General features: G+C 49.4%; 1 protein-coding gene across 1 annotated transcript; it reads left to right on the top strand.

Moving 5' to 3' along the window:
- The first annotated feature begins 2,455 nt into the window (after positions 1-2,455).
- TLCD5 (TLC domain containing 5) lies at positions 2,456-17,752 on the top strand. The gene is made up of 4 exons (XM_084895362.1): positions 2,456-2,497; positions 5,793-6,236; positions 8,026-9,747; positions 16,489-17,752. Exons 2-3 carry the CDS (start codon positions 6,038-6,040, stop codon positions 8,562-8,564), a joined length of 738 nt encoding a protein of 245 aa, XP_084751488.1. The 5' UTR covers positions 2,456-2,497; positions 5,793-6,037; the 3' UTR covers positions 8,565-9,747; positions 16,489-17,752.
- The last annotated feature ends 893 nt before the right edge of the window (positions 17,753-18,645 follow it).

Raw genomic sequence — 18,645 nt, 5'->3', positions numbered from 1 at the left:
CGAAGGCAGTGCCCCTGGGGGGAGTGGGCTCGGTGTCCCCCCGAGGCCGCGCACTGAGCCCTCGTCCCAAGGGCGCTATCTGAAGGGTGGGGGTTCCCCCGGGAGCTTCCCGTGTGTCCTCTCCGGGGGGCGGTCTCCACAGCTGGCCGGCATGGGCAGGGCTCAGGCGTCGGTGCACCGGTCCTGTGGTCAGCCGTTGCTGCTTTCCTGGGCCTGGCGCTCACAGAGCAGGCCTGGGGGGTTTGATGGGGTCAGAACCTCATGGTCCTGGGGGCTCAATGCTGAAGGGCTGTTCTCTGACTCCCTTGTTCGTTCCCCCTCTGAGGGGGTCTCAGCCACATGACCGGCAGCATGCCTGGGGGAGCAGAGGTCAGGGGAGTGTCCGGACCGGGACCAGTGAAGCAGAGCCCAGGGGGCCTAAGCACACGCGCAGAGATGTCCCGGGGGGAGGCCCCTCTGAGGAGAGAACAGCTCCTCCGCTGGCCCCTGGCCAGGACCTGGGCTTTCGGAACCTGGCCCATTGGCCTTGCTCTGCCCGCGTCTGTCTCGCTTCCTTCCACAGAACAATGCCTGGTGCGTTCGCACGAGTTGTTATACTTGTGACCCTCGTTGTTATTCCAGTAAATCGGGGAGTGTTCCCTATCGCTGCGTCCCTAACGGAACAGCACTCTGGGAAGGTCGCTAACGACAGGACTGACTCGGTGGAACAAGGATTGTGCCCGCAGACGTGCGCCTCAGGACAGTTCAGTTCCCCGATGGGCTGCGAACCTGGAACCGAAGCCATCCTGGGATGCAGGCCCATCGAGTCTTCCCTGGAGGGACTGGCGCCTTCTCTCCTGGGAAGGCTGCGAGAAGCAAGCTCCGGGCTCCCTCTAGAAGGAAACCATTCTGCACAAATCGTGTCATCCCACTCAGTGCGCAGGCTCACGTGCTCTTCCTCTGCTCGCCCTCACTCCGGCTGCCGGAACAGTTGTCTTCGCCCCATCATTTCATGCTGATCTCAGCAGAGTGTCCGCACAGCAGGCATTCTCAGCCTAGGTGCGCGTTGGAATTACCCGGGAAGCTTTAAAAAAAGGTTGCTACCCACACAGGCTCTGACTTATTTGGAGTGCAGCATGGACATGGGTGCCCTGCGGTGCTCTCCGGCGAGAACATGGCCCAGATGTGTCACCGGGACCTCCTCACAAGGCAGGTTCTGATTCAGCAGGTCTGGGGTCAGGGCCTGATCTGTGCTTCTAACAAACTCTCAGATCCAGTGGCTTTTGCTGGCCCTACGAACTTCGAGTAGCAAGGCTTGGGAAGCATGACACCCTCACCTCACCCTCACCCCACCCACCCCCAACCCCACCCACAGGCGCCACACCCCCACCCGCCACATCTCCCCACCCACCCCCACCTGCCCCACCCTCACCTTACCCCCACCCCCACCCCCAGGGGCCACACCCCCAGCCCACCCCACCAATCCCCACCCCCAACCCTCACCTCATTCTCATCCCAACCCCACGGTCACCCATCCCCACCCTCGCCTCACGCCCACCCCACCCACCACCATCCCCATCCCCAGGTGCCACACCCCCACCCCACCCCACCACCCCCACCCCCCACACTCCCCTCATCCTCATCCCACCCCCAGTGTCACCCACTCCCACCCCCACTCAACCCCACCCCTACATCACCCCCACCCCCACCCCCACCCGCTTCACCCTCACTCAACCCCACCCTCACCCACCCCCACCCACACTTCACCCTCACCTCCACGCACCTGCACCCCCACCCTCAGCCAAGAACACAGCACAGACACCTCCTCCCCTAGACTTTGCTCCTCTGTGCTCCATGCTCCCAGCCGCCAGACCCACTCCTCCCCTCCCCGCGGCCCCCCTCCACCGCCTCCCCCTCCGCAAGGCCTCTCACCCCCCCCCCCCCCCCCCGCCTCTCAGCGCCTTGCCCCCCTCCCCGCCTCTCCACCCGCCTCTCCCCCCCCCCCCGCCTCTCCCCGCCTCTCCCCCCTCCCCGCCTCTCCCCGCCTCTCCCCGCCTCTCCCCGCCTCCCCCCGCCTGCCCCCGCCTCTCCCCCCTCCCCACCTCTCCCCCCCCCCCCCGCCTCTACCCCCACCTCTACCCGCCTCCCCCCGCCTCTCCGCCTCTCCCCCCATCTCTCCCCCCGCCTCTCCGCCTCTCCCCCCGCCTCTCCCCCCCTCCCCGCCTCTCCCCCCCTCCCCGCCTCTCCCCCCCTCCCCGCCTCTCCTCCCTCTCCCCGCCTCTCCCCCCCACCCGCCTCTCCCCGCCTCCACCCCGCCTCTACCCCCACCTCTCCCCCCCTCCCCCTCTCCCCCCGCCTCCCCCCGCTTCTCCCCCCTCCCCGCCTCTCCCCCCTGCCTCTCCCCCCCCCGCCTCTCCCCCCGCCTCTCCCCCCCTCCCCGCCTCTCTCCCCGCCTCTCTCCCCGCCTCTCCCCGCCTCCCCCCAGGCCCTGCTACAGGGCGGCGGGCGCAGCGGGCAGGTGAGCTGGGGCTGGGAAGGAGGGCGGCGGCCCGGCTGCGGAGGAGGCGCCGGGCTCGGGCCTGGCGGGGGCGGGTCCGGTCCGGTCCACCCGGGCGGGGCGGGGGCAGGGCCTGGCGGGGATGGGGAGGACCCCATCGCTCCCGCTGGGCGCGGGGAGCGCCAGGCGGAGGGCGGGCCGGGCCGCGCGGCTGCCATGGCGCAGCCTGTCCCCGCCCGCCCAGGCGGCTCCGCACCGGCACCCCGCACCCCGCACAGCCCGCAGAGCGGGCCGGGCTCAGGGGGGGGGACCCCGCAGAGCGGGCCGGGCTCAGGGGGGGGGACCCCGCAGAGCGGGCCGGGCTCAGGGGGGGGGACCCCGCAGAGCGGGCCGGGCTCAGGGGGGGGGACCCCGCAGAGCGGGCCGGGCTCAGGGGGGGGACCCCGCAGAGCGGGCCGGGCTCAGGGGGGGGGACCCCGCAGAGCGGGCCGGGCTCAGGGGGGGGACCCCGCAGAGCGGGCCGGGCTCAGGGGGGGGACCCCGCAGAGCGGGCCGGGCTCAGGGGGGGGAGGCGGACCCCGCACAGCCCGCAGAGCCCGGCAGTTTCGGAGCCTCAGGGTGATGCCGGGGCCTCGCCTCTGGGTGTCCGAGCCCAGCACCGTGTGGAGCGGACAGCCAGTCTCCGCCCTGGGGTCCCGGCCCCGCCTGTGCGTCCTCTGCCTGCGCCTGTGATGGGAGCTCCAGCCTGCGCTACTCCACCCTCACCCTCACCCCTGGATCCTGACCCCTGACCCCTGACCCTAACCCCTCATCTCTCACCCTTGACCCCCCACCCCCCACCCCCAACCCCTCACCCCTACCCTTCACCCCCACTCCTCACCCCTCACTCTCACCCCTCACCCCTCACCCCCACCCCTCACCCTTCACTCCCCACCCCTAACCCTTCACCCTCACCCCCCACTCTTCACCCTCACCCCTCACCCCTCACTCCTACCCCTCATCCCTCACCCCTCATTCCTCAACCCCCACCCCTCACCCCTCACTCTCACCCCTCACCCCTCACTCCCACCCCTCACCCCTCACTCCCACCCCTCACCCCTCACTCTCACCCCTCACCCCTCACCCTCACCCCTCACCCCTCACCCCCACCCCTCACCCCCACCCCTCACCCCTCACCCCCACCCCTCACCCCTCACTCCCACCCCTCACCCCTCACTCCCACCCCTCACCCCTCACCCCCACCCCTCACACCTCACTCTCACCCCTCACCCCTCACCCCCACCCCTCACCCTTCACTCCCCACCCCTCACCCTTCCCCCTCACGCCTCACCCCTCACCCCCCACTCTTCACTCTCACCCCTCACCCCTCACCCCCAGCTGAGTCTGCCTGTGGCCAGTGTGGGTCACTCCCTGGGATGACACAGGGCCCGCACTCCCGCCCGCACTGAGGCTCCAGAGGGTAAAGTTCCGCCCAGACCATACTGGCCACTTAGAGACCAACTGGAACTCAAGTCTGTGATGGACGCCTACTGTCTTCTTGACTAGAAATCCGACTGTAGAGAAAGCTGTACAGAATGAAGCTTTCTCCAAGGCATTCTTGGGAGAGGCTTGTGGATTCAAGTGTGTTGGTCCGCAGATTCCTTACTTGTCAGAGTGAGATGAAGCAATAAGTGTGGTCAAGCAGAAAACTGCTGCTAAGAGGAGACAGATATATAAAATATCTTTGACTTTTTTGCTTGTACTTTAACAGAGGAGCTAATATATATAATAAAAGGCTAATATGCAAATTGTCCCCTTGGGAGTTCAACCATTTGCTATGATGTGCGCTGACCACCAGGGGGCGGCAGCCAGGGGAAGGAAGGCCCCTATCGGCCCTGACTGATGGCCAGGCCCAGGGACCCTTCCGTGCACGAAATTCATGCACCAGGCCTCTGTGAATATTAATAACATCTTGGTTATTTTTAGAGTTTAGTCCTGCATGACTTAATTGATTCATTTACAGTCGTTCTTATCCTGATATGTTTCTCACAGTAAAAATTCCAAACGGTGGGTTTCTGTTCCATTTTTAGTAAAGTAATTGTCTCAAAGATATATATTTTAAAGATATTTTTATATCTCCACAAAAACTTTGCAATTGTACCTCAAAACCTTGTTCCCCTCTTTGATTCGATTTCAGAGCAGAATAAACCTAGAATTTCCTCCTAACCGAAATACCAGCACTCCGTTAGTCCTTCAGTCAGGTGGCCTCAGGCTTCCATTTGGACTGAAAAACTTGTAAGTCTCATCCACACTTCAGTTGAGTTTAGTGTCAGTGTGAAACCACATTAAGCTGCCACGTGTCATGTGAGTTCCCACAGAGACCACAAGTGGTGGTGGGGTGTTTCCATAAAGCTTCTTACTGGGCTTTTGACATGTGAACACACTATCTAAATCCTGTCTTATACTACATGCTAGTGGCCTGGTGCATGGGATTTGCGCTCGGTTGGGGGGTGGCCTGTGGGGATCGCCCTCATCCCAGTCAGCTGAGTGGCTGGGGAGCCCCTCCGGGCGGCTGCTCCCTGGTCTGGCATCTCTGTGGAGCTGGGCACTCACCTCTCCGGGGGACCTGGTCGGGGCCTGGCCCAGGGACAATAGCCCTGAGAGACCTGAGAGATGGCAGAGTAGGCCTCAGTCCCGGGGCAACCACAAGCCCACCTTCCAGCCTCCAAGGTCCACACTGCGTGGCCTGAAGATGTCCAGAGGAGGAGGCAGGGAACAAGAAGGAGGAGGCTGGGGGGGAGGAGGCAACATTCACAGCGCAGTTCCTGCCCCTCGGCCCAGGGTTCAGAGTGGGAGCAGCCGCTCACCTGCTCAGCCGAGCAGCTCTCCCACTGTGGTAGCACACTGACCACCAGGGAGCAGCTCCTGCCTTGAGCATCTGCCCCCTGGTGGTCAGTGTGTGTCATAGTGACTGGTCGACCGATCATTCCGGCTTTTATTATATAGGATATTAGGTGACGTTATTCCAGGGTCAGTCATCACTGGAGGTGATTACTGGCATTTACTGATCGTAACATTGTGTTACAGTAGACAGCCTGCTAACTCACCATGCAGTGCCTGATATTCCACTACAGCTTGTACCAGTTGCAACATGTTATCTTTTAAAATATTTTTATTGATTTCAGAGAGGAAGGGAGAGGGAGAGAGAGATTGAAACATCAGTGATGAGGGAGAATCATTAATGGGCTGCCTCCTGCATGCCCCCCACTGAGGATTAAACCCACAACCCAGGCCTGTGCCCCCAACTGGGAATTAAACCATGACCTCCTGTTCATAGGTCAATGCTCAACCACTGAGCCACGCCAGCCAGGTCCAACACGTTATCTTGGAGGAGCATGTAATCAGAGGTCCAGCCACACTAATGCGGAGATACGTGGATATGGGTCTAAGGAAGCAGTGCTTCCGGGAAGGAAGCATCTTTGTGCTCTGCTGTCCCGGAAGTGAAGACTGTACTCAGCTGAGCCCAGTGCTGTCTGCTTAGGTGCGTCCCCTGTGATTCTGGTGCCGGTCTCTTCCCGCAGGATGGCATTAGCCCTGTGTCTGCAGGTGCTGGGCAGCCTGGGAGGCTGGCTTTCCCTCTACTTTTCTTGCTGCCATGTGAATAAGCACCGGGGCTACGAGTGGAGCTGCCGGCTGGTCACACTCGCCCACGGAGTCCTCGCAATAGGCCTCTCGGCGTACATTGGCTTCATCGACGGCCCGTGGCCCTTCACCTACCCAGGTAGGTGGGAGACAGGCTTTCCCCCCAGGGACTTATAATCCGGGGGTAATCTTAGAAGGATAGGACTTTTCGCCCAGAGAATTTGTACACTATAAAAGAATATTGAAAATAATTTCCGATATCATTTCTATTGGGAGTCTTCATTGTTAGCTGTGATGTTGTATATGTCACCTATTGCTTCTGCTTTCCATAACTCTCTACCTTTAAAACACACTTAAAATGCTTGTTGTGATGTAATGCATCAAAATGTACAAAACAAGAAGGCAGTGTCAACATCTTCCACCTCTTCCCTAAACAGACACAAATGGGCGGTATTATACATACTTATTAGTAACCTGCAATTTTTACTTGATTGTATATTCCAAAGATATCATCTTTCCATATATATAGAGATAGAGCTTCCCTTTTCTTTTAGTTATTACATAATATTGTGCTTTATGCATTTGCCATCACTTACTTAACCAATGCCTCATAATTTGGGGCAGCTATATTTTTCAGCTGCGACATGTAAGTGTTACTTTCTTAGAATACAAAGATCATGCCCTGTGTGAGTATGCTGGGGCAGCATAGCGCAGGGGTTCCTGGCCGGTTTGCTTTCTCCTGCGGCCTCGCTCCTCTGCAGATGGTGCCTTTTTGCTGTGCCCTCACATGGCTTTCCCTGCCTTGGGTGTCTGTCCTAATCTCCTGGTTTTATGCGGTCACCAATCACGTTGGGTGAGGGCCCACCATAATGGTCCTGTTTAAATTTAATCACCTCTTTAAAGGCCCTGTCTCCCATCCTGAGGTTCTAGGGGTTCGGACTTCAGGATATGAGTTTTGGGATGACATAATTTGGTCCCCTAGAATAAGATTTTTAAAAACACCTTAGATTCTTTTCTTTAAATTTTCTTAGATTTCTATATTGAACTTCTGATTTTCTTCCTAGGTTACTGTCTCTCAATCAAATTGATATGAAAGCAATTTTTAAGCTTTGTGTTGTGTGCATGAAGGTTTTTTTTTTTTTTTTTTTTTTTAAGTTTCTTAATAGATTTGAACATGTCAGATCCTGCACCCTATGTTCTTGGATGTGGAACACACTCATTTCTGGGGTTCTTTCCAAAGTCCACTTTTAAGATGGGTTAGGGTCACCAGTGTCCAGCACTTTTACTCAGTACATTATGTAATTTATGACATTCAGGACAGGCCAATTAAAAGCTTTGGAAACAGAATTTTAGCTGGGGGGAAAAACGGAAAGAAAGAAAAGAAACTGTATAGGATTTTAACTTAAAGAACAAAATAACTGGATTTTACGCTGCTACACAGAGAGTACACTGAAGTCATTGCTGGTGCCCAGCCCACTTACTGAGAGATCTGGTTCATCAGAACAGCACGCTGGGCCTGGAACACTGTTTGGTTTGATAAAGACTAAGTTTTCAGATTTCCTTAGGCTGTCATTTTAAAAGCATGTAATTGCCATTGTTTTGTTTTTTAAAAAATATTTTTTTAAATATATTTTTATTGATTTCAGAGAAGGGAAAGGGAGAGATTGAAACATCAATGATGAGAATCACTATTGGCTGGCGTCTCCAGCATGCCCCCCACTGGAGATTGAGCCCACAACCCTGGCATGTGCCCTTGACCAGAATCAAACCCCAGACCCTTCAGTCTGCAGGCCGATGCTCTATCCACTGAGCCCAACAGGCCAGGGCTCTATTATTTTTTATTTCAATATTTTAGAAAGGATTGAGAGACAGTAACCTAGGGCCCCTGTGTGAGGCAGCTCAGTTTGCTTCTGTCTTGGTTGTTTCAGGCTCACCCAATACACCTCTGCAAGCGCACGTCCTGTGCCTCACCTTGGGCTACTTCATCTTCGACCTGGGCTGGTGCCTCTACTTCCGGTCGGAGGGCGCCCTGATGCTGGCACACCACACCCTCAGCATCCTGGGCATCACCACGGCCCTGGTGCTGGGAGAGTCGGGCACAGAGGTCAACGCGGTCCTCTTTGGAAGTGAGCTCACCAACCCCTTGCTGCAGCTGCGCTGGTTTCTCCGCGAGACAGGGCACTACCACAGCTTCGCTGGCGACGTGGCGGACTTCCTCTTCGTGGCCCTGTTCACGGGAGTGAGGATTGGCTTGGGAGCTCGCCTCCTTTTCTGCGAGATGGTCTCCCCCAAGCCCAGGTGGTTCATGAAGGCCGGGGGGATAGCCATGTATGCCGTGTCGTGGTGTTTCATGGTAAGCATCTGGCGCTTTGCCTGGAGGAAAAGCATCAAGAAGTACCACGCCTGGAGAAGCAGGCGGGGCGAGGAGCCGCAGCGGAAGCGAAACGGGCACCTCAGGGCGCACTAGCGACCGCACCTGCCGTGGCACCCAGTCTGGACATAGGGCTGGCACGGAGTCCCGCTGTCTAACAGACGTAGGTTTCAGAGAAAGGGCCTCGCTTACGATCAGCTCCACGTGGAGCACATGCCAGTGTGAGAGCCTGACTCCTGCGGGGCGGGGCGGGGCGGCGAGGGCGGGCGGGGCGGGCCGTTGAATGGACCTGACCGCGGTCCTGTCTGTCTGTGCTGCCTGGGGCCTGCGGGCTGGCAGGGTGTTCCTCACACAGCTCAGAGAGGAACCGGGGAAGATGGGCTACTTCGTCCTTATATCTTAGAGGAGTGACTGTGTCAACAAACACTACCGTTTTCCATGTAGCAATTTAAACAAATTCCGCCATTTACTACAAGGTGGGTGCCTGTTAGGGAGACTCATGCCTGTGGCCTCTGAGCGTTGGATCAGAGAACGGCATCTGCTGACTTAACTGGAGGGGAAGCGAGGTGAGGGGGGTCTGTGGCTGTGGGTGCTCACCGGTGTAGCCTCCCTGTGCCGGCAGGTTGGGGTCCCCAAGGCCACCTTTGGGTTTGATATTTGGTGAGAGGACCCAGCATGTGGTTGTACTCCTAACTCTGACTGAGATGGTGCTGAGGCACAGAGAGAGAGAGTGCAGCAGAGGAAGAGGGGCCAGAGGCAGCACGCGGGCCGTGCTGATTCCTCTAGCAATGGTTTGGGACAGTGTATGACATGGCTGCCAAGGAGGCTCATTTGAGATCAGGTTTCCTCGGGGTGGTCACAAAGGCAGCCTTTGGCTGGCACAGAGACCTTCCTGACTGCCAGGAGGGAAGTCAGTGCTCAGCATAAACCGTGATGTTTGCGCAGTGAGCCTGTCTGATTGGTGCATGGAGCTCTTCCCACATCCGTGTTCCCAGCTGCCAGCCTTCCCAGGACAGCCCTCAGGCCTGCTGTGTTCGCTCTTCTGCTCAAAAGCCACAGAGCTGAGGCGTGGCTGCGAGGAGGCCTGCTGTCTGGGCTCTGCTCCACCAGGGAAAGTGCCCCTGGCCAGGGCTTCTGTGCATTGAAGTCCTGGGCATGAGCAGCTGTGACGATTCCACAGGATTTCCCATGTGGACGCCACTGGACTTGAGGGAGACGGAGTCCCGTCTGCGGGTCTGCTGTGCTTAATGCAGACTACAACCAAACACCAAAATGTGTAGTGGCCTCAGGGCAGCGAGTCTTTTTTTTTTTTTTTTTTTTTTTTTTTTAATTTATTTATTTATTTATTTATTTATTTTTTACATATTTTCTTGATTTTTTTTTATTGCCCTCCTCCCTCCCTCCCACACATCCCCTCCCTCCCCATAGTTTTATGTCCATTGGTTGTACTTATATGCATTTATACAAGTCCTTCGGTTGATCTATTATCTCCCCCTGATATCCCTACCCTCCCCACTGTAATTTGACAGTCTGCCTGTTGCTTTACTTTCTCTATATCTGTCTCTTGGTTCATCAGTTTATAAAGATCTTTATCATCCACCGATGTGTGAGGTCATGTGGTGTTTCTCTTTCGTTGATTGGCTTATTTCACTCAGCATGATGCTCTCCAATTCCATCCAGGTTGCTGCAAATGATGAGAATTCCTTCTTCTTTATGGCAGCATAGTATTCCATTGTGTAGATGTACCATAGTTTTTGGATCCAATCATCTGCTGACGGGCACCTAGGCTGTTTCCAAATTCTGGCTATTGTAGATTGTGCTGCTATGAACATAGGGGTGCATATATCCTTTCTGATTGGTGTTTCTAGTTTCTTGGGATATATTCCTAGAAGTGGGATTACTGGGTCAAATGGGAGTTCCATTTTCAGTTTTTTGAGGAAACTCCACACTGTTCTCCACAGTGGTTGCACCAGTCTGCATTCCCACCAGCAGTGCACGAGAGTTCCTTTTTCTCCGCAACCTCGCCAACACTTGTCGTTTGTTGATTTGTTGATGTTGGCCATTCTGACAGGTGTGAGATGGTACCGCATTGTTGTTTTGATTTGCACCTCTCGGATACTTAGTGACTTTGAGCATGTTTTCATGTGCCTTTTGGCCTTCCTTCTGTCTTCTTTTGAAAATATTCTGTTTAGGTCCATTGCCCATTTTTTAATTGGATCATTCATCTTCCTTTTATTTAGTTGTATAAGCTGTCTGTAAATGTTGGAGATTAAACCTTTATCAGTGGTAATATTTGCAAATATGATCTCCCACACCGTGGGCTTTCTTGTTGTTTTATTGATGGTTTCTTTTGCTGTAAAAAAGCTTTTTATTTTGAAGTAGTCCCATTTGTTTATTTTCTCTTTAGCTTCCATTGCCCTAGGGGCAGTATCAGTGAAGAAGTTATTTTGGCATACGTCTGAGATTTTGCTACCTGTGGATGCTTCTAGTATTTTTATGGTTTCCCGTCTGATGTTTAAGTCCTGTATCCATTTTGAGTTTATCCTTGTGAATGGTGTAAGTTGGTGATCTAGTTTCATTCTTTTGCATGTGTCTTTCCAATTTTCCCAACACCATTTATTGAAGAGACTGTCTTGACTCCATTGTATATTCGTGCCTCCTTTGTCAAATATTAATTGAGCATAGTGATTTGGGTTGATATCTGGGTTCTCAATTCTATTCCATTGATCTATTTGTCTGTTCTTGTGCCAGTACCAGGCTGTTTTGAGAACAGTGGCTTTGTAGTATAGTTTGAAGTCTGGTATTGAGATCCCTCCTACTTTACTCTTCTTTCTCAGAATCGCTGTGGCTATTCGGGGTCTTTTATTGTTCCAAATGAACTTTTGGAGAGTTCTTTCTAGGTCAGTGAAATATGTCGTTGGTATTTTAATGGGGAGTGCATTGAACCTATAGATTGCTTTAGGAAGTATGGACATTTTGATGATGTTGATTCTACCAATCCATGAACATGGTATGTTCTTCCATCTCCTTACATCTTCCTCTATCTCTTTTTTCAGTGTCGTGTAGTTTTCCGCAAATAGGTCCTTTATTTTTTTAGTTAAATTTATTCCTAGGTATCTTAATTTTTTTGGTGCGATGGTGAATGGAATTGCTTTTTTAGCCTCTGTTTCTGTAGTTTCACTGTTGGTGTATAGAAATGCCATGGATTTCTTGGCATTAATTTTATATCCTGCTACGTTGCCAAATTCATTTATTAAGTCAATTAGTTTTTTAATGGAGTCTTTTGGGTTTTTTATGTACAATATCATGTCATCTGCAAATAAGGATAACTTTACTTCTTCTTTTCCAATTTGGATGCCTTTTATTTCCTCCTCTTGTCTAATTGCAATGGCTAGTACTTCCAGAACTATGTCAAACAGGAGTGGCGAGAGTGGGCATCCCTGTCTTGTTCCTGTTCTTAGAGGGAATGGTTTTAGTTTTTGCCCATTGAGTATAATGTTGGCTGTGGGTTTATCATATATAGCTTTTATTATGTTGAGGTATGATCCTTGTACTCCCACTTTTTTAAGAGTTTTTAACAGGAAAGGGTGTTGGATTTTGTCAAATGCTTTTTCTGCGTCAATTGATATGACTATATGATTTTTATCTTTCAATTTGTTTATGTGATGTATCACGTTTATTGATTTGCGGATATTGTACCATCCTTGCATTCCTGGAATAAATCCTACTTGGTCATGGTGTATGATCTTTGTGATGTTCTTCTGGAGTCGATTTGCTAGAATTTTGTTGAGGATTTTGGCATCTATGTTCATGAGGGATATTGGCCTGTAATTTTCTTTCATTGAGTTGTCTTTATCTGGTTTTGGTATTAGGGTGATGTTGGCTTCATAGAAGGAGTTCGGAAGTGTTCCTTCCTCTTGGATTTTTTGGAATAGTCTGAGGAGGATAGGTTTTAGTTCTTCCTTGAATGTTTGGTAAAACTCTCCTGTGAAGCCATCTGGCCCTGGGCTTTTGTTTGCTGGAAGCTTTTTGATGACGGTTTCAATTTCTTCCCACGTCACTGGTCTATTGAGATTTTTAGATTCTTCCTGATTGAGTTTTGGCAGTTTGTATTTTTCTAGGAATATGTCCATTTCCTCCAGGTTGTTTAGTTTGTTGGAATAGAGTTGTTCGTAGTATTTTGTAACAATCTGTTGTATTTCGGTGGGGTCTGTTGTTATTTCACCTCTTTCATTTCTGATTTTGTTTATTTGGGTCCTCTCTCTTTGTTTCTTGGTTAGCCTGGCTAGAGGTCCATCAATCTTGTTTATCCTTTCGAAGAACCAGCTCTTGGTTTTGTTGATCTTATGTATTGTTTCTTTGGTCTCTATGTCATTTATCTGTACTCTGATTTTTGTTATTTCCTTCCTTCTGCTTACACTGGGCTTTTCTTGTTGCTCTTTTTCTAACTCTTTGAGTTGTAGAGTTAGTTCATCTGTTACCATTTTTTCTAGTTTTTTGCAATAGGCTTGTAAGGATATGAACTTCCCTCTCAAAACTGCTTTTGCTGTGTCCCATAGATTTTGGATTGTTGTGTTTTCATTGTCATTTGTTGCCAGGATGTTTTTAATTTCTTCCTTGATTTCTCTGGTAACCCAGTCCTTGTTTAATAGCATGTTGTTTAGTCTCCATGTATTTGATTTCTTTGGATTATTTTTATTGTAATTAATTTCCAGTTTTATGCCACTATGGTCTGAGAAGATGCTTGATATGATTTCTATCTTCTTGAATTTGAATAGACTCTGCCTATGTCCCAAAATGTGGTCTATCTTTGAGAATGTCCCATGTGCACTTGAGAAGAATGTATATTCTGTGGCTTTGGGGTGGAATGTTCTAAAGATGTCAATTAATTCCATCTGGTCTAGTGAGTCGTTTAGGATTGATATTTCTTTGCTGCTTTTTTGTTTAGATGATTTGTCGAAGGGTGACAGTGGGGTATTAAAATCTCCTACTATGATTGTATTGCTATTAATCTCTCCCTTAATGTCCTCCAGCAGTTTTTTTATGTATTTGGGTGCTCCTGTATTGGGTGCATATATATTTACCAGGGTTATTTCTTCTTGTTGGATTGTACCCTTTAGTATTATGAAGTGACCTTCATTATCTCTTGTTATGTCCTTCACTCTGAGATCTAATTTGTCAGATATAAGTATTGCTACCCCAGCTTTTCTTTCCTTTCCATTTGCCTGGAAAACTTTTTTCCATCCCTTCACCCTCAGTCTGTGTGCATCTTTTTTTCTGAGGTGGGTTTTTTGTAGGCAACAGATGTAAGGGTCTTGTTTTCTTATCCAATCTGACACCCTATGTCTTTTGATTGGAGCATTTAATCCATTTACATTTAAGGTTATTATTGATAGGTACTCATTTGATGGCATTTTTATTCTATACCCATGTTCCTTCTTCAATTCCTATTTCTTTATTTTTACAGTAGACCCTTTAGCATTTCTTGCATTGCTGGTTTGGTGGAGATAAATTCCTTCAGTCTTTTTTTGTCTGTGAAGCTCCTGATTTCCCCTTCAATTTTGATTGATAGTCTTGCTGGGTACAGTATTCTTGGATTCAAACCCTTCCTTTGCATGACTTTGTATATTTCATCCCATTCCCTTCTGGCCTGATATGTTTCTGTTGAGAAAACAGTTGCTAGTCTGATGGGGGTTCCTTTGTAAGTAACTTTCTGTCTCTCTCTGGCTGCTTTTAAGATTCTTACTTTGTCGTTGTTGTTTGCCACTTTAATTATAATGTGCCTTGGCGTCTGTCTTCTGGGATTCATTTTGCTTGGGACTCTGCGAGCATCTTGGATTTGTGTGGGTTTTTTCTTCTCTATCTCAGGAAAGTTTTCTGTCATTATTTCTTGAAATACTTTTTCCACGTCTACCTCAGTTTCCTTTCCTTCTGGAACCCCTATTATTCGAATATTATTTTGTTTTGTAATGTCCCAAAGCTCCCGTAGGCTCTCCTCCTGCTTTTTAATCTTTTTTTCTAGAAGCTGCTCTAATTGGGTATTTTTTTCCATCTTGTCTTCTAGCTCACTGATGCGGTCTTCCGCTTCATCTAGTCTACTCTTGATGCTTTCTATTGAGTTCTTCATGGTAGCGATGTCATTTTTCATTTCTTCTTGGTTCTTCCTCAATTCCTGATGGTTCTTCCTCATTTCTTCTTGGTTATTGTCAAATTTCTCTTCCATTCTTTTTAGCCAACCAATAATCATTATTCTGAACTCTTGCTCTGGTAGGCTGCTTGCCTCTGGCTCGTTTACTTCCTTTTCTGGTGATGCCTGCTTTTCTTTCATTTGTGGGGTGTTTCTTTGTCTTCCCATGGTATCTCTTTTCAGGATGTCTGGTTATGTGGTGTTCTTTCTCTTGCGTTAATTTATAGGTGCAAAATACAACACTACCATGTACAACACGAGAGGCACTTAACAGGAATGTATTTACAATATTAATAACCTCTAATAAAGGTAACCCCTAGCGATAGGCAAATTAGGGTATAGGAGAGAAGGAAGGAAGGAAGGTAAAAATAAAATAAAGAAAAATTAAAAAAAAAAAAAAGTCAAAGAAGAAATAAAGTAATGACAAAATGAAGTTAGAAAACAGGGAGAAAAAGAAGAGAGAGAGAGAAAGAGAGAGAGAGAGAGAGAGAGAGAGAGAGAGAGAGAGAGAGAGAGAAGAAGCAAACTAAAAAAATGGGAAACAAACTATATATATGTGGAGAAAATTGCCATAGATCAACCACTGAGCCCAGCCAATGCCGGTAACAATACTTGGAGATTAATACAAACTACAATACAATATCCACTATTATTAAGTAAGGTTATGATATACAGAAGTCAAAGAAACAAACAAAAACAGAGGATTTAAAAAAAAATACAAAGCAACAATAACAACACTGGAATAAGCATAACAATTTCACTGAAAAGCACCAATATTCACAATAATCAACCTTCACTCAAACAATGAGAAAAGGATAGAAAGTAGAACCGTTTTTTTTTTTGTGTTTTTTTTTTTTTTAACTAGTTAATATAGTGCAGAGAGTGATATTTATACACTTGTATCAGGGGTTGGAACTTAGATCTATGAGTATAGTGAGAGCTTTAGCAGGGGGTATACAGAAAGAATAGAGGAAAAACTAAAGCCGGAAAGGGATAGGATAAACTGGAGACTAAAAGGTTAAAGTTTAGTAAGAGAGTGATGGGGTAAAGGTCGAATTGAGATAGGGTTGAATGATGCTATAGTAGAGATTAAAATAGAATGAAGGTTACTCCCAGTGTAAAATAAAGACGAAGTAAAATGGTACTGGGGAGGAAAAGAAAAAGAAAAAAAAAATTGCAAAATAGCAGTAGTAATAGTGAAGATAGAGATTGAAAAATGTAATAATTGAAAAGGTAAAATCAAGTAAGGAAAAAAGAAAAAAAATCGTTTCTGAAGTAAAAGATGTAAAAAATGAAAATTAAATAAAAAATGTAAAAAATGAAAATAAAATAAAGAATAGTATAATTAGCATAAAATTGTCCAGTAGAGTTCAATCACTTCCTCTGTTATTGTATTTGGTATGCCTGGTTCTTGGATCAGAGAGTCTTGCAGTTCCCAGCTTTCCACTGCACCTCAGTTTTGTAAGGTAGTCCTTAATTTTAGGCAGGCTATATCTTAGTTATTTGTGTCCATTTATTTATTTTTGATTAATTAAAAGAAAAAAAAAAAAAAAAAAAAGGCAGTTTGTAGTTCAGCCCTTAGGTGTCAGTGTTACTGGTTTGACCTCCCAGACTTTGGTTGCTCTGGCCCTCTTTCTCTATGGGGGCGGGCCCTCGCAGCTCTCCCGGGCTACAATATAGGCGGGGCCACGGCCGCACTGGGGGCAGGGCCTCTCGGCGCTCTGGGGCCGCTGCGCTCAGGGCCGCGCTGGGGGCGGGGCCTCGCGGCGCTCAGGGCCGCGGTGCTCTGGGCCGCACTGGGGGCAGGGCCTCAGGGCGCTCCGGTGCCTGGAGCTCAGGGCAGGGCAGCGAGTCTTAAGTTTTCATTTCAGATACATCCCCTTTCGGTCCTCTTACTATTTCCCCTCTTCTCTGGAAGAGGTACCGCCATCCGTGGACACATATTATGATAAGGCCAGTCTAGGAAGGAACAACAACAACAAAATTAGTGTGATAGTCTCTAATCTTACCCAGGAAAAGCAAGAATGTGAACTTAGAACGAGAAGTTTGGAATCAAGAATGCCTGTGTTCTTTTCCAGAATTGGCTGCTCCCTGGCCAACTCCTGGGGGCAGGTCACTGATTTATTCTTCCCTCGTGCAAATTCTGCTGTGAATGAATGAAATGCCCCATGTTGCATGCCATAGAGACGGTATGTAGCATTTCTTTAATGCATTATTTATTTCTGTCTTTGCTATTTGATTGATTGTTATTTAGATCAGTGGTGATGGATTGGCTGTTGGTGAGAAAGTGTATAGGGCTATTGAAGTCAGGGCTGATGTCAGTGGCAGTTTCAGCTCATCTGAGGTCACTGGTCACAATAACCTTATGAGGCTCTTGAAAATGCATGCCACTGACCACCAGGCAGAGTGCTTGGGACCACATACCGTCATCACTGCTCCGTGGAAGCAGCTTTACAGGCTTGTTCACTGTGCATCTTTTTAAAATGGTTGTCATTTGGTTAGTGTTTTGCTGGACATGGAAATAATCTGACAGTGATATCTCTATCTCTTTCTTTCCCCTGTGATCAGAATCCCTAAAATGTTGGCCATTTCTTTCCAACAAAATTATGGTCAAAGTCAAGTGCTGGGAGTGCTGACTTCAGCAAAAGCCCAGCAGCAAGTGGCAGGGAGCAGGAGCTTCCGAAAGAAAAACAGCTGGCTCTTCACGGTGGCCGCGCAGCCCACTCCAGACCTGACACTTGGGCAGGCTGCCCTGCTGCCAGTCCCTCCCCCTCCCTCCCCAGAAGCGAAGGGGGGATTGCAGATCTTGCTGCTTTGGGGTACTCTAGTGTGAATGTATGTAGGTCTTTGAAATTTGAGAAACCTAAAGAATAATAAGGGAAAGAGAATCCCTCATCTCAGCTTATCTTGTTGTTGTAACTAATAAATGTGAAGGAAACCGAGAGAAAAAATGTGAAATGAAGATACCACTTAAGATGCTGAGGACAGGAAGGGCTAATTAACATGTGGGATGAAGTGCTCGTTTGCATTTGGATTAGATGGCTTACATTTCAACACAATTCGTACTGTTTTATAAAAATAAACCACTTTTTACCCATCCAGAGTTTGCTTTATACTTTTGTTGTGGTTTTGCCAAGAGGTTTGTAAAGAAGTGTTAGGCCTGTGGAAACGCTGACCCACGCCTCACGTTTCCCAAAACGCCTCCCGCCTGCTGCTTCTCATCGCCCATCCCTGGCCTAAGTTACTCCAGGCAGCAAGCTACACACAGAACAGTGTGGCAGAGGAGAGAGGACAGGGTAATCTCTTTGTCATTTTGCCCCGTTTGGGTCGTTGCCTTGAAGATAACGGAGTGGCTCCCTGAGAACGGCCCCGCGGTGCTCAGAACAGACTCCCAGGGTGTGGTAAGCTGAGAGAGCGGATGAGGAGGAGAGAAAGCTGCTCAGAGTAAGCGCATTGTGCAACCTCGGTGACCATGCACCCGGAGCTGGGGCCCCACAGTCACGGTCCTCCAACATTTCTAGGTGAGGAACTAGTGACCCGGGGTGTGACGGGATTTCTGAAGGGGTTCTATAGATGGAGCATTCAGAACAGTCTAGAGCACCCAACCTTCTCTTAGCCATGCCCCACCTAAGCACTCGAACATCCTGATGCACCTGCGACATATAATTCTCATTAAAAAAGTGAACTCCCGCCCTAACCGATTTGGCTCAGTGGCTAGAGTGTAGGCCTGTGGACTCAAGGGTCCCAGGTTCGATTCTGGTCAAGGGCATGTTGGTTGCGGGCACATCCCCAATGGAGAGTGTGCAGGAAGCAGCTGATGGATGTTTCTAGCTCTCTCTCCCTCTACCTTCCTCTCTGTAAAAATCAATAAAATACATTTAAAAAGCAAAAAGTGAACTCCTATACACGTGCAGGAAGCCTAAAAATTAACTTGGTCTAAGCAAGCTTCCAAAGAGCATGGCATCCATGAAAGAGAAAAATCAAAGAACA

The sequence above is a fragment of the Pipistrellus hanaki genome, assembly GCF_964339955.1.
Source record: "Pipistrellus hanaki genome assembly, chromosome: 9".
Taxonomy (NCBI): Eukaryota; Metazoa; Chordata; class Mammalia; order Chiroptera; family Vespertilionidae; genus Pipistrellus; species Pipistrellus hanaki.
The sequence above is the reverse complement of the archived record's forward strand: the minus strand, read 5'-3'. Positions and strand labels throughout refer to the sequence as shown.